A 14,066-nucleotide genomic window follows, 5' to 3' on the forward strand; every position below is an offset into this window, starting at 1 on the left:
TATCTTTCAGATAAAAGGATTTTGTTAATAAATAGTTCAAACACTCCATACAGTACACTGAATGCATGCATGGCAGTTTGATTTGAGAGAACGAACATCGATATAAAAGTCAAATGAGTGTTGATGTGCAGCTGATCAGATATAAATAGTAACCATGATGTGTACAGCAGAGAGTTCTGGAGGGAGAATGAGGGAGATTCACAAAAAGGGGCTGACGACAGGAAGTGTTCAGAAGTAGCACTGGCTTTGCTTTAAACATCGACAATGAGTGCTGAATGTCAGCATTTCCCTTATGTGTAACTAACTACAAAACCACACACAAACATGTGCTACTATGGCTGTGTGACCATGACTATTAACAGTAGACGAACAAGACAAAAATATTTGAGTGTACATGCAGCATCCTTTTGGCAAGTGAACACAAAGTTAACTTGTAACAGTGTAGGACAGTGAGAAATATAGTGTGTACACTCACTAACGATGCTACAAATAGCCACAGAAGAGCATATGCCACACACAGATAATGGCATGAATTTGCCCACCAGTGTTCACAACAGTAATCGGGATAAGTTGGTTCACTGATACAGAATATAAACGGAGTCAGAGCAGCATTAAGGAAGTGCGTGTCAAAACTGCGTCTGCTCTGTCAGTCTGAAGCAGGATTTCTGGGGGGGGACTGAAGGATCGTAGTGTACAGTAGGGAGCATTCAACTAGGTCATGCATTGCACAGTTTCCTCCAAAGCAGGTCTCAGAACAGTAGATACAATAAGAGAGAGAAGTCACTCCAACTTTTCCTTCTCTGTAAAAGAGACGGCCGTTTTCTCTCACAGTAACATAATCCCCTCTCTGTAACATTAAAAAAAATACCAATAACCCCATTTAGTGCAATAGAGGAAATTCTTCCAACGATGCTACGCAGTGTCACAGGCAGTTTTCCTCACTGTCTCTGGTGTACTACCAACAGATGACATCCTCCTGAAGGAGGCAGCAACAGTCAGTCATGTTGTTCCCTCTGGGAAGCAGGTAAGAAATCCAAGCTCAGAGCCTTCACAGGTCCTCAGGTGCAGAACAGATAAGATGACCATCAAGCAGGAATGAAAGGATCACGATACTTTTACAACGTGTAGCTGTGGAGCAAAGCTAATGCTTGGATAGAATCACATAAGCTCTTTTTTCTCAGTACCAGCTATCTTGTGATATCCAGTGAGTCTGGGATTCATTCCATTATGTGTCAAATCTTCAGGTCTGTCACCATCTCCACTGTCAGACATAGATCTGAGGTTGATGAGGAATAGTTAGTTTCAGGTTCTAGTATTCACAGACGTTTAAGCTTTTTAGGTCCTCAATTGTAATAACTTGATCGTCTCAGGTCTGGACATCAGACGGTTCAGTATTCAGGAGCCCCCCTGCTTTCAGCAGGGGCAGGGCAGCTTGCCCCACCTTCCCCAGGTAGCGCGATAAGGGTGGTGCACCCCCACGGAGGGAGCAGCAACAACCCCATACTGCAGGCTCTTCTGGGCCGGTGGGGCAGGAAGGAAGAGGCGGGGGAGGGGAGAGGGATGAAGATGGAGCAGGGCCTTGAGTTAAGACTGTGTCATGGCCTGGGTGCACAACTGAGGATGTGCGTGAGTGCTTGTATGGAGAGCAGGGGAAATGGGGAAGATGTGACTCCCGAGAAGAAATAGGTGATGCAGAGTGTGTGAGTATGGCAGCCTCCGAGGCCACAGTGGGGAGCGTGTTAGGTGAAAGCGATGATGTTAGGTGTTTCTTGTTGTGTGGATGTGACGGAGGAGAACTGTGTGATGGATATCCTCTGAGAGGATAATAAAGACTAGTACTCTCACTGAGATAAGTCTTTGTTGGCTGTCTTGTGCGTGGCATTGTAAAATCTGGTTGGCCTGTTGTATTTGAGGTGCTATGCGATGAAAACAGCTCTCGGGATTTTGGAAAATCAAGAAAAGAGGCATGAGAGTTTACAGTGGGTGATAATGGGGAGAGCAGGGGAAGTTTTAGGTTATGGTATAGATATGGTTCTGGATCTAGTGTTGAGAAGAGTGGTAAGCAGGTATCTGCCTGGAGCTGTGCAGCTGGGGCAGTAGAAACACTGGAGGAGGAAGGGGCCACGTATGTGGGTGTTGTGCCCCTTCTGTGTGAGCAGGATAAGATGGCAGAGTGGGAGATGGAGGTGGTTTGGGAAGCGTCAGTGGTTGCAGAGATGGGGGTGATGAAGGTGGGGACGGAGGGGGTGGGGGGCTCCTGAGGTCTTGTCAGAGGCTTGTCCCGGAGGCGCTGGAGTCGGGGAGGTAAGTTGTGACGACCCGGTAACCCTGGGCGCGGCGGATCATGTCGCGGATCTCCCCGTTGAGCTCCAGCAGCTTGGAGCAGATCAGACTGAGGTCCTGTCGGGAACCAACCAGGGCTATTGTGCCTGTCTGGCCCAGAGTTTGGTGACGAAAGTAAACATTGAGCAGCGTCTGGACCTCACTTTCTGAGCTGCCGCCAAACACCCCACTGGGCCACTGTCTCCTGAAAAGAAGATAACAGGAAAGAGGGAAAGGTCAATGGAAGGAAGAAAATGACACATTGTGTAGACACATGTCACATTGTGTTTGAGTGGTCATTTTCTGGCTAAAGTTGCAGCCAAATGAAGTGTTGCAAAATATTTGAAACAAACACTGACAAAGAAGGCCAAGACCTGCTGAAAAGCTGAAATCATTCATCAAGTAAAAAGGGGAACCTTTTCACTTTCAAAAACACAGTAACTGATCTCAGTGTTGCTTCTGTCTAATAGATTATCAGCTTCTCTTTTTTTAAATAAAAAAAAAGTCTTATTTTCAACATTTGATGTTGACTTTGAACGATTTTCAATTCAATACTACGTTAAAATAATTCACAAATAATTGCAGTAAGGTTTTACTTACAACACCAACAACATCCCAACTTTGGGAAATGGTTTCACACTGGTTTCTGATTAGATGTCATGTTGTCCTTCAACTGAATTCCAACAGGAACAGTCACTGTTGCACTTGTCACACAATAACATTTTACTGCAGAAGCACAGTTTTAACTGTTAACACATGAGTGTGTTGGCTGGCGAATGTTTCAGTTTGATAGATTCCAATAGCTGGACATTAAAATATCCTCATTTAATGATAATAAATATCAGCACAAATGTCTGGGTCTTGATGTTATCTGGCAACTATGAACTGTTTGTAGTAGTTTTGTGGACAGAATTGTTACTCACCTGCATTCCTGGATATACCGAACGGCTTTGGTGAACTCATGATTCCTAAGGCACTCTAGTATGGCCTGCACAGCTTCTTCCGAACTGGCGAAGCTGGGCACAACCATGGCTGCCACCTGGGTGGCGTGTGCATGAGTGTGGGCCAAGTGTTTGTGTTCCAAGTCGCTGGCCACCGCCGCCTCTGCTGCCTGCAGGCTTGTCTTCAGATCAGTGAGCTCTCGAGACATGTTCAGCAGCTGACAGGTGGGAAGGCAACATTGATTAATGTTGTTACAAAAAGAACATTAGGTGTTTCTCAAAGTTAAGCAAGAATCCTTAACGGTTACATTTCTCAGATGTGACATTACCATCTGTATGATGTCAGTTTTTTCAGCTTTTGTGTGTATAGGGTGTGTCCAACGTGAGACCTTTAGCGTGTCATATGTCAGGGATGTTCCATTATGTGGTTTCTAAACACAAGACAGGAGTCTTTCCTAGCCTAAAAAGCATGAGGCTTGAAAGGTCTGAGCCTACCAAGTAGGCATCCTTGACTTTGAGATGCACCTTATGATCTCAATAAGATTTAATTCTCAAGAGTAACATGAAGACTTTTTTTTCTCAGGTCAGTAGACTTCCTGGACTTGAAATGTTTAAAAGTTCCCTTTTGAATTGAAATTGGACAAAAAGTTTTAACAAAATTAAATAACAATTCACAAACACAGTGTAACAGTTCTGCTATAACCCTGTGTGACCAAATGCTACAAATCAACTACAAATTACAATTATATGTATAGTAAATATATTAATATAGCCACAAGAGTTCCACTGAGTTTGCTTTGTAAGACTTTTAGTGATGTTGTTACTGAGTACGATTTGACTCACCTCAGGCACTGAACTGATGGCATGAACTTGACCAATGAGTGAGCAGTAGGACTGAAATAGTAAGAGGAGCTGGAAGTGCAGCTTGTAAAGCCTCTGACAAAGCTCCAGTTGCTATAGGACAGTCATAAAGAAAAAAAGAATCAGTAGTAAAAAAAAATAAAAATCACATTTTCTGCAGATACACACAAGCATATGAGTAAAATGGCAAGTTAACTAACTGATAGTCTTGCGGAAAGTATGTCAAGCAGATTATTTCAGAGAAATCTACAGCAGCAAAGTGAAGAAACTTGTAAGAGAACTTACTGCAAGAGACTCCATTTGCTAGACAGCGAGAGTGCATGTTAGGGCATCAGAATGAGGTGAGAGGAACACAGCATCAATCAAACACATGCAAAGCATTGTATTCACCATGACTACTAATAGTCAGGCTACTGAGAATTAGTCAAAGAGACAGCAACTTTCATTTCTATTTCTTAGTGGCTGGTAGAAAAAGTCAAGAGGCGTAAAGCAGATAAAACACAGCAACAAGCAAAGGGAGAAAGCATCTCAGAGTGACAAAATCCCAGAGGAGCAACACAAACATGAAGCGTAAGATAAGTCTACTCGGATCAAATGTTTTAAACTTCTGTTTGTTACAGTAAATAACTTGTAAATAAGCCGTACCTTCTCCTCTGAGTCTCCAGGTTGGCAGGTAACCACACTGTCACCAGGACACCGTGGAAATGTATCCTTACAGTTCCTCAACCACTGAAGAACAAAATTTAAGAGATATGGTGAACATTTTTTTTTTATTGCAAGAAAATATAAAAAAAACATGATGAGTTATCTGCAGGGCTTCAGTTACCGATACAGCAGACTCCTCTCTGGTGTTGTAGGTGTCCAGGTACTCCTGCAGCTCCAGCGCACTGAACTTCATCTTTTCAAGGAGACCGTAGGACATGATCTAGATAAACCAACAAAAAGAAAATAAAAGTTCAGCTACTTATGACTTTCAACCAGCCAACATACAATAATCAGCACCAAGTCACCAAAGTCAACCAACAGTACGCACCGTGTCGGCATCAATGTAGATTGTGGGACAGTCTGAGCATGTGGTTAACATCTGTGAGGACCTGAGAAACTTTGACCCAATGCCCCTTAATCCCTCACCAAGATAGGTGGCAACATCAGTAGTCAAGGTGCAGAATTTGCCCTGGATGTTCTGCAAAAGAAAGGATACTTTAGGAATGAATGTACTGTAGTGAATGCAAATACTTCCAGATAGAAGATGCTGCTTGGAGAGATAAAAAAAATACTGTCATAGTCCCATGGAAAAAACAGAAAAATATAGAAACTCTGAGTAATGAACTATGTATACTTTAAACCAAACCTTCAACTGGTTTACCTTGAAGAGAGATGAGAAGACCTGAAAAGTGTAAACAGCACAGGACCCATCTGAGTCAGTCACGAGCTGGTTAACATGACAGCGCCACGCCTCCTCAGCATCGTCACACACTGTGGGCTGGAATGCTGCCAAGATGGCAGAGAAAAACGGAGAGGGGGGAGGAGGAAACCCCAGGTCTTCCAAATCATCTACATCATCATGTAAGCTGTTTCAATGGGAATGAGAAAAAACTTTCAATAACTTCCAAAAGAGTTTCTCGGCTAATGCGTAGTATCCAGGGAGCTGGACAATGTGATAATGCTTCTGTGTCATTCAGATTGGGTCACAGAATAAATGTCATGAGAGAAAAAAAACATTATGTATTATTGCATGAAGGATGTATGGTTAAGAAATACTCATACAACTTTATATTACCTTTACATAAGATAACGTCTCTTTTAATTTCTACTTAGTAATTTGGTTTCTACACTTTTCATAAATTCCTATTATTATCTATAACTGGAGTTTGTGCATATGAGAATTTTATAGCAAGCATACTGAATGTATCAGTAAATCATTTAGAAAGCCTGTCTGTCAATGACAACTTACCGCTGAATTAAACTAAGTATGTTCTGCTGTCGTACATGCAAACATTTTGTCTGTTGCATATTTAAAGAAGCGCTCTAACAATAAAATCATATTTCACTGAAACAACGTGACATTCATTCTTGCTAGTTTACCTGGGTAGACAGTTGGGGTCTAGAAAGTCCAGCGGAGGTTGGCAGTAGTCTGGATTGAGGCCACGGTCTAAATTTGGCAGCTGATCCTGAGGTTGCCCTGGCAACTCCAGAGTGAAGCTCTCACCACAGTCTGAGCCATGAGGTAGCTCATTGGCACTCAAAGACAGCTCATCATCTTGAGCCTGAGTGTCCTCATCCTCACCACACACCCTCACCTGAGGAAACAATGACATTGTGTTTTGTCAGATAATAACACATAAATCTACAGAAAGTCACAACTGAAGGCATAATGATGTGAATTATTCCTCACATGTAGGCCACTGTGATAATCATGGATGACTCCCTGGCCTGGAGTGGTAGCACTGAATGATTGGGGGTCGGCAGATGTGTCATAAGAGGTGGACAGAGAATCAGTTTGGTTGGTTTCTTCTGATGGAGAGGGGTAAGTCTAGAACATAATGGAAGATTATACATAATAAATAAGGTTTTGCAGACTTTATTGAGTTTTAACAATATTATTGATCCAACTGTTAAGGCTGAACTCACAAGCTGAGAATGGGAGAGGCTCTGGCTAGTTGAGGACTCTTCTTCCTCCGATGACTCGTCTGAGTCGTGTGGATCTTCGTGACCCAAACTGGGGGTGCTGCCTGAGTGCTGGCTCTCCTCTAACAGGTCACCCAGCTCTGTGCTGTCCAGAGATCGCCGACGCACGCCCCAATTAAAGTTATCAACAGTCTCACCCTAGATGAAACACATACACACACGCATATTGGACGACAAGAGCAGAAGCACTGGTAGCAGTCGATTTCACAGCTGTGAGAACATTTTCGTGTTAACTCTCAAAACAATGAAAAGTTGCTGCATTTACAAGCACAAGATGCTAAATGAACTGTTATTTATGGTATGAAAATATGCTGGAAAGGAAGCCTGCATTCAGGATAATCTATCCCATAAAGACTTGACAAATAGCAGTAATGTCAGAAAGTAGTTCTGCAACCAAGCTGTGAAAGCCACATGAAGCTGTCATGATATTTTTTCCCAGTAAGAAACAAAGGCGCGAGCAACACCACAGAGCTGATAAAAGCTAATGTTGAATGCTCAGAGTGGGACACCTTACCTGGAGCTCCTAGGCAGCAAGGGGAGAGAGAAAGACACATAGTTAGACAGACAGAGAGACAAGGAGCAACACAGAAATACATTTAAAATATTTTAATGTTAAAGAAAGGCAAAACACACAATGGGGGGAAAAGGGAAGGAACGAGACGGACACTTCTAACTGTAAATCAAATGGCTGTGGGTGAAATAAAGAGCTAAATGAATCTCACCTCTCCGTCCTCCAGCTCAACATCCAGGAAGTCAAAATCCCGGAAAACCCTGAACTGCTGCTCGCTGGCAGTGTCATCTAGTGTGTCTTCTCTGGTGCCTCCTTCCTCTGATGACACCCCACTCTCCCGCACCTCCATCATATCCAAGTCACCACAGGATGAGAAGATCACCTGTGGACAAAAAAAAATTTAAATAAAAATAGGGATGGCAGTAGGACATAATGAAAATAACACGAACAGTTTCAAATTTATGGTGTAACTTCAAAAGCGTGAATTTAAAAAAAAAAAATGGACAGAGATCGCAGTTTGCAGTAAAATATTGGCTTTAGTTTATTCTTCTCAGCTATTAACAGTGGTACAGTATCGTTAAACAAATGAAGATAGCCTACCGATGGATTCTTGGTGAGTCCAACTTCCTGTCCACAAAGAGACAAGACGCTCACGAGCTTCTCTCTGGTTCTTTTCTGTGTGGAAGAAAGATGGCAACAAATATAAACATCAATCAAAGAGATAACAGACATAAACTCTTTTGTTTGTTTAAAGTCAATACGGTTATTGACACCCAGTGCTTTGATTGTTTAGTCTTTTATATACAGGAATCATGATGTTCATTTTAAGACCATCCTCACTTTACTTTTAGCGCACTGTACTATGCTGTTTTTGCTTGTGCTGCTTAAAAGACTTCTGACACTACCTGAGATGATTGTGGTCGCCTCCAGCTGACAGGCACCAGGATGGTATTGGAATTTGAACCAGAGGAGGTGGATGAAGTACTGCGGGTGACAGCCATGGCTCTGGCCTTCCCATCTCTCCCCCCCGAACCCTGAAGCCCGTCAAATCGACGCCCGATTACCGGTGTCTGTGAAAAACACAAAGGCATTTTGTGGTGGTTTGAATCTCTTAAGTATTTCCCTGGAAAACATCCTGATTTATCTCTGATCATGTTTAACAAAGCAGTGTACAGTAAATTTAAGTTTACTTTCTCACCTCAGAAATGTCAAAGGTGAAATCCAGTGTTTTCCCAGGCAGAGCCTTGGCTGAACCGTCCCATACTCTGCTAACCTCTAGGTTGGAAAGATCACCCTGTGTGTGGCCGTACACCGGATGTACTAGGCTGGCAGAGCGTGACACTACCAGCTTTAAGATGTTTAAAGCATCTTTCCAGTGTATTGTCTATAAAATCACAAGTTAAACAGAATAAGAGAGACAGTCAACAATTCTTTATATCACAGCGATACACAGAAAAAAAAGGGAACAGCACTAAGTGCTGAAGGATATTTACATGGACAAACTTCTCAATGGTCTTCATGACATCACCATTGAACTGTTTGACTTGTACAGCAGTCAGGTCCATGTGACTGAGCAGACAGTAGATGATCTGAAGGAGAGACTGTTGCATACTGGGGAGGCCCTTATCCAGCAGCTGAAAGATAGAGAGAGACATTCGGTGAGTGACAAAGTAAGAACAAATTCTTGTTTTGAACCAGTGTCGGCGTATGTTTGAATTCTAGATGTCAACGACTGATTGTCCTCTTAAAAAGTGTAATATTATTGAAAAAGATAGCATTCTAGCAAAATAACAAAAAAAAAAAACAGATTCTGAACCAAAATGGACAAACAAAGCACTTACTTAATATACTACTACCTTAGAATGTAATGACTGGAGCATAACATTGGAGGGAGAGAACTCTGTAAACCTCAAAATGGGGGATGGGGATTTGGCAGCACTTACCTCAGCCATATAGGTGACCATGTTGAGTGTTATGTTGGAGAAAGCCTCATGCAGGTAGCGACAAACTACACTGACCCAGGAGAATGGGTCCCGCGTGTAGGAACGCGTCTTATAGAGAGTCATAACATGTGCCAAATGAGACAGCTTTGTGTTCTTCTCCTCCAGACACACCTAAGAAAGGCATAGAGTATCAGAAAGAAGAAGCACACAGAGTATGAGAGAAATAGTCATCCTTCTTCAGCCATATTAAAGTGGATTTTTTGCTGCTTGTCTTCTAGTCCTATAAAACTTTCTTTAAGGCCTAATCTTCCAAAAAGACATGGGAGGAAAGAAAGAAAGACACCTAAGCAAATTACACAAGGCCAAAAGGAATCCAGAGCATTAATATACCTGTGCAATCCTCTCAGCACTCTCCTTGCAAAACTGTGTTGGATGGCCAAAGTGCTGCACCAGGTGGGGCAGCAAACACAGCACATTCAGAGGAAAACCTACACAGGAAAAGAAGGATGGGCTTTAAATCCACACAGTATAAAATCATATACTGTCCCAATGGCTTATAAGATCTAAAGTATGAAAATAATTTGGCCAGAAAACATTACTGCTATCCACTATATCTACCTATAGACTGTGAGCTGTCAACAACAGGTACACGGGAAACTGGTGTGAGTTGGCAGAAAAGCTGTAAGGTGAGGTCAGAGGTCGTCTGGGAGGTAAAACCCTTTAACAAAAGCTGCTGAATCCCAGAGAACCCAGTCCATCCAAGCTGAGCCTGCAGCTTCTCCAGGCGTTCGCGGTTCTCGGCTCTGTCTAAAGGTACCTGCAAAATAACAGTTGTTTGAGCAAATTTTGGTGTTTTCCTTAGAGTTTTACAGTTATTATTGTCTTATTCTTGTAATAAGTTTGAGAAGGTTTGCTCTCATTCTAAACATGCAACTGTGTGAGGTTATTCAGAAAGCTTCAGGAAATGTTTACATTCCTGTACTTTTATTTTTCAACTCTGGCATAACTTTTGTTTTTATAGATCTAGGTAGGTGTAATTCTTATCTACCTTTGACAGCAGCTTGTGAACAAGGCGAAGTGACATCTGGTATTCAAATTCAAAGTCCGACTCCATGAGTGACACCGCCACCCAGAAGACAGTCGCCAGTATTGATGAAGGATGGGAAACGTGTGCAGGATCAGACAGAACACTGGGATCAATACGACTGGTTGATGATGTGCAGGATCCTGGGGTTCTTGCTATCCGGGCAAGACCATGACTATTGCCGGCCTGTAGATCGAACATAAACACTAAATCAGCAAAATATAAAAAGCTCCAATTATTGTCCCATTCGACTGATGAAGATTCTGTATTTCTTGCCTGTATACGATCAAGAGTCGCACTGCGAGGTGGATCACAGGACAGGTTGCTGCACTCGCCAAATTTCTTTGGGACAGAATAGGAACGCTGGTGGCGTTGGGATGACAGACCAGAAAATCCTGGGCCGGGGAAGTTCAGCTGACCCGTGCTCTTTCTGTTCATCAGTTTGTCACTAGTTACAAAGTCTGGAGAGGATGTCCTAGGAACCAAACACAGTAAAAACAGAAGTGTTATTTACTGAGAGTTGTATCTAAAAAATAAAAAAAAAAACATGATATTAATGAACATGAAGATTAATTAAATCCTCAGATAACTTGTGATTTGAACAAAAGACAACTTCTCAACAATTGAATCTCATTGGGAAGAGGTAAGAAACGGAAAACTTTTCTCTACTATTTCTTTTGCTGCGTTACACCTATATATCAAACCTCTACTTTAGAACAGAAGCTGACCTGGTAAGAGCTGCCATGAGGTCACTGTTTTTCAGACACTCGGCTAGATTCACCACCACTGACTCCAACGTCAACAGCACCTCCATCACATAGCCCTGAAACCCAGATGCGCTCAGTTATACAGGCATGTCAAATACAAACATACTTCCCACCTTTACCCGACAGTACTTGAACTCTATCGCTCACCTGCACCTCATCTCCATGTTCTCCCACCACCTCAACAAGGCGTGAGACCAGGTCAGAGACAGCATGGTTGTTGATTGGCTGTTTGAGGGCTCTGAAGATCTGGAAAGAGCGCCCAGCGTAGTGGCGCGAGGAGCTGCACAGAGCTGTCTGTAAGGCCACATCACTCAGCTGTTGCTCCAGGTGGAAGTCTGTGCAGAGAGATGAGTGTAAAGACAAAAATAAACATAGAAACACATACACAGGTACATTGTGAATCAGTTTGGGCTCAATTTGAAAAGATAAGTGAATGTATAAATTCATGAGGTAGTAAAAGCTCTCTAACATTTTTGTTATTCAGTGAGAGGCATTTATTATCAAAAATAAGTTGTTTCTCACCAGACTTGGACTCCTTGAAGACAGAAATGACATGTCGTAGGAAGTTGGAGAGCTGCTCCGTGCTCTTAGAGTTGGGGTTTTTTGGAGTGATGTCCTCATGCGCCCACAGTGGCCCAAACGCTCTGAGCAACAACAACACAGTACTCCAGGCACTGTATACCCACCACCAGTAGCACCACATACAAGTTACACAAGCACTTAAATGTGTTGCACATTTCACTCCTTACCATGGAGACACTGTGCGCAACAATGATGTTTTCACACACACGTAAATAAACACACTCCAACACTTGTGTGCCCAAATACTTCAGTGGCACCTGTCAAATTCCATAAAAGCTCATTGGAGTTGTGTTTACCTGGTGGAGAGGAACTCGATGAGTTTGTTTGTCTTCTCATCCGTCTCATTGGGTGTATCCTCCAGATCCTCCAGATCATCAGGTGTTACAAGGGGCAAATTTCCAACGCTGCCTGCTGTGCTGCCACCACCCAGACTAGCAGAGGATGAGTTGGAGGTGGAACTGAGTCCTGAGTCTACCACCGGAGATGCCTGCCACTCTCGCAGAAAGTCGGGCGCATCTAAGAAAACACGATGACAGAGTATAATAGTGCACTTTTATACCCTTTATTATATTGTAACGTTCTTCAGTATTTCATCAGTAGTTTTATGTGAAAATGTGTGCAACAGAAACATACTCGTATGCATGCTGACTATTTTCCACTTACGTGACTGCTGGTACTCTGTGTGGTAGCTGGATTTAATAGTGAGGGTCTTGTTGTCACTGATCTCCCTCGTCAGCATCAGAACTGATGCTATTACCTGGAAAAACAAAATTAAGTGGTATCCTTCAGGGGCAGGTGAAATTTGCCAGCAGTCCTGTCACCGAGTGTGAAAATGCATTTCGTAGTGAACGACTTTCCATGCACTACTACGTTCCGGTGTGCTTGTTGCGGCTCAACTTAATATCCGACCTGAAAGTTGTTGTTGCAGGAGAGGGCGATGAGGAGGTGGAGAAGGAGACGTTTGCTGTGCTCATAGACCTCTGGTCTGTAGTGGTCCAGGCCTGTCAAATAGGTATCCATGCAGGTTAAAGGAAAAAAAAAACAAACAACAAAAAAACTGTATTAGCATTTAAAAAACAAAAAAAGAGTACACACTATAAAGTAATAATAAAAAACAGTCCAATTAAATACTTGTTATTTACTATCCTATTGTATTACTTGAAGCTTATATGCATATCTGTCTAGACTGCAGAATTCTTCTTGAATGCCCACGGCACATGGGTTTTACAGCATGGATTCTTAAACAACTTAATGTCCACAGAAACAAAGAAAGCATGACATGTACAATCTATCTTGAGGATCAGTATGCCGAGTATGCAGAATGTGTAATACCATGTGTCTATGTGACCAGGTAGGTTTTAGATTCTAGGTAGGTTTAGTCTATTTTTAGTTCAAGTGTCTTTAAATCCACCTCAGGTTTCATCATTGAGAGATTAGAGCTGGATGATGGATGAGTTTATATGGTTGGCCATTAATAACTCCAGTGTTTTTTTTAATCAAACTAAAGTCTATTTACGTTCTATGTTTTTCTAAAATGATCAAAAATTATCTAAAATGATCTTACTAAAGAAGAGTGTGTTTTGTGTGAACCTACCCAAAAAGAGGGCATGTAGTAGTAAAGGCAAGTGTAAAGCCCAGTCTTCTCTCACGCTGTGGTCCACCACCATTTCAGTCATAAAGATTACAGCAATGTTACACCTGAAGACCAACACAACACAAAACTCCTGAGATAAACTCAATAAAATAAACAGTATCTGTACTTTTCATAGTCTGACGTAACGAGCAGCATAACCATCCTTCAAGGTGCGGATTAAAACCAATGTAGCCCATCAAATAGCCCACATACAGTATCCTAGGAAAAAATGGATTTATCTTGCTGCTTCTATTTTTTTATATTTCATCAAAAAAAATGTAACAAGAACAAAATTCCTTTCTTAAATCGGTACGGAAAAAAAACATTAAAAACATTAAAAACAAGCGCATGTCCAGTTTTTCTTTAAGTAGGTTACGATAGTTATATGAGTAAGTAAGCTTTAGCCAGGTGTAACTGTCTATGTGAACATCATTTAAGTCTTATCTTCAAAATGCTTTAGACTAGTTGCTTTGCTGACTCTGTTATCAGTTCCAAAGCCCTGTTTGCTTTCTGTGTAATTTTCTATGGTCATTTCAGAGTAGACTGCTGCGCAGTGCACATCCTGTGTGTATACCTATGCAGAGGTCCTCTCGGGGTGATGGTCTCAGGAAGGTAGTCAACCAGAGGTGCCCAGCAGCCTCCGTTAACTGGCATTGGTAAAGGCTGAGGATGGTTGGTCTCCAGGACACCAAGTAGCCATCCGGCATATGGTGGAAGTGGGTCAGCTATGAAGT

At 42.2% G+C, this 14,066-nt stretch overlaps 1 protein-coding gene across 2 annotated transcripts in view; it reads right to left on the minus strand.

The window, feature by feature from the left end:
- Positions 1-1,972: 1,972 nt before the first annotated feature.
- The window catches only part of fryb (furry homolog b (Drosophila)), a 41,393-nt gene continuing 29,299 nt past the window's right edge, over positions 1,973-14,066 (minus strand). Inside the window, exons 38-66 of one of the 2 annotated variants that reach the window (XM_072375344.1) lie at positions 13,907-14,057; positions 13,294-13,397; positions 12,609-12,700; positions 12,363-12,456; positions 11,996-12,215; positions 11,640-11,761; positions 11,265-11,452; positions 11,079-11,173; positions 10,627-10,825; positions 10,315-10,536; positions 9,885-10,083; positions 9,657-9,754; positions 9,267-9,437; positions 8,817-8,957; positions 8,522-8,707; positions 8,229-8,393; positions 7,924-7,998; positions 7,535-7,705; positions 6,756-6,950; positions 6,520-6,657; positions 6,210-6,424; positions 5,491-5,695; positions 5,158-5,307; positions 4,951-5,049; positions 4,770-4,853; positions 4,410-4,427; positions 4,107-4,217; positions 3,246-3,481; positions 1,973-2,527 (exon numbers count right to left, since the gene is read on the minus strand). In XM_072375344.1, the coding sequence (XP_072231445.1) occupies positions 2,269-2,527; positions 3,246-3,481; positions 4,107-4,217; positions 4,410-4,427; positions 4,770-4,853; positions 4,951-5,049; positions 5,158-5,307; positions 5,491-5,695; positions 6,210-6,424; positions 6,520-6,657; positions 6,756-6,950; positions 7,535-7,705; positions 7,924-7,998; positions 8,229-8,393; positions 8,522-8,707; positions 8,817-8,957; positions 9,267-9,437; positions 9,657-9,754; positions 9,885-10,083; positions 10,315-10,536; positions 10,627-10,825; positions 11,079-11,173; positions 11,265-11,452; positions 11,640-11,761; positions 11,996-12,215; positions 12,363-12,456; positions 12,609-12,700; positions 13,294-13,397; positions 13,907-14,057 (4,403 nt within the window). In that variant the 3' untranslated portion in view covers positions 1,973-2,268. The other variant, XM_072375345.1, reaches the window with a different exon arrangement.

The sequence above is a fragment of the Leuresthes tenuis genome, unplaced genomic scaffold, assembly GCF_036924035.1.
Source record: "Leuresthes tenuis unplaced genomic scaffold, fLeuTen1.0.hap1 SCAF_21, whole genome shotgun sequence".
NCBI lineage: Eukaryota > Metazoa > Chordata > Actinopteri > Atheriniformes > Atherinopsidae > Leuresthes > Leuresthes tenuis.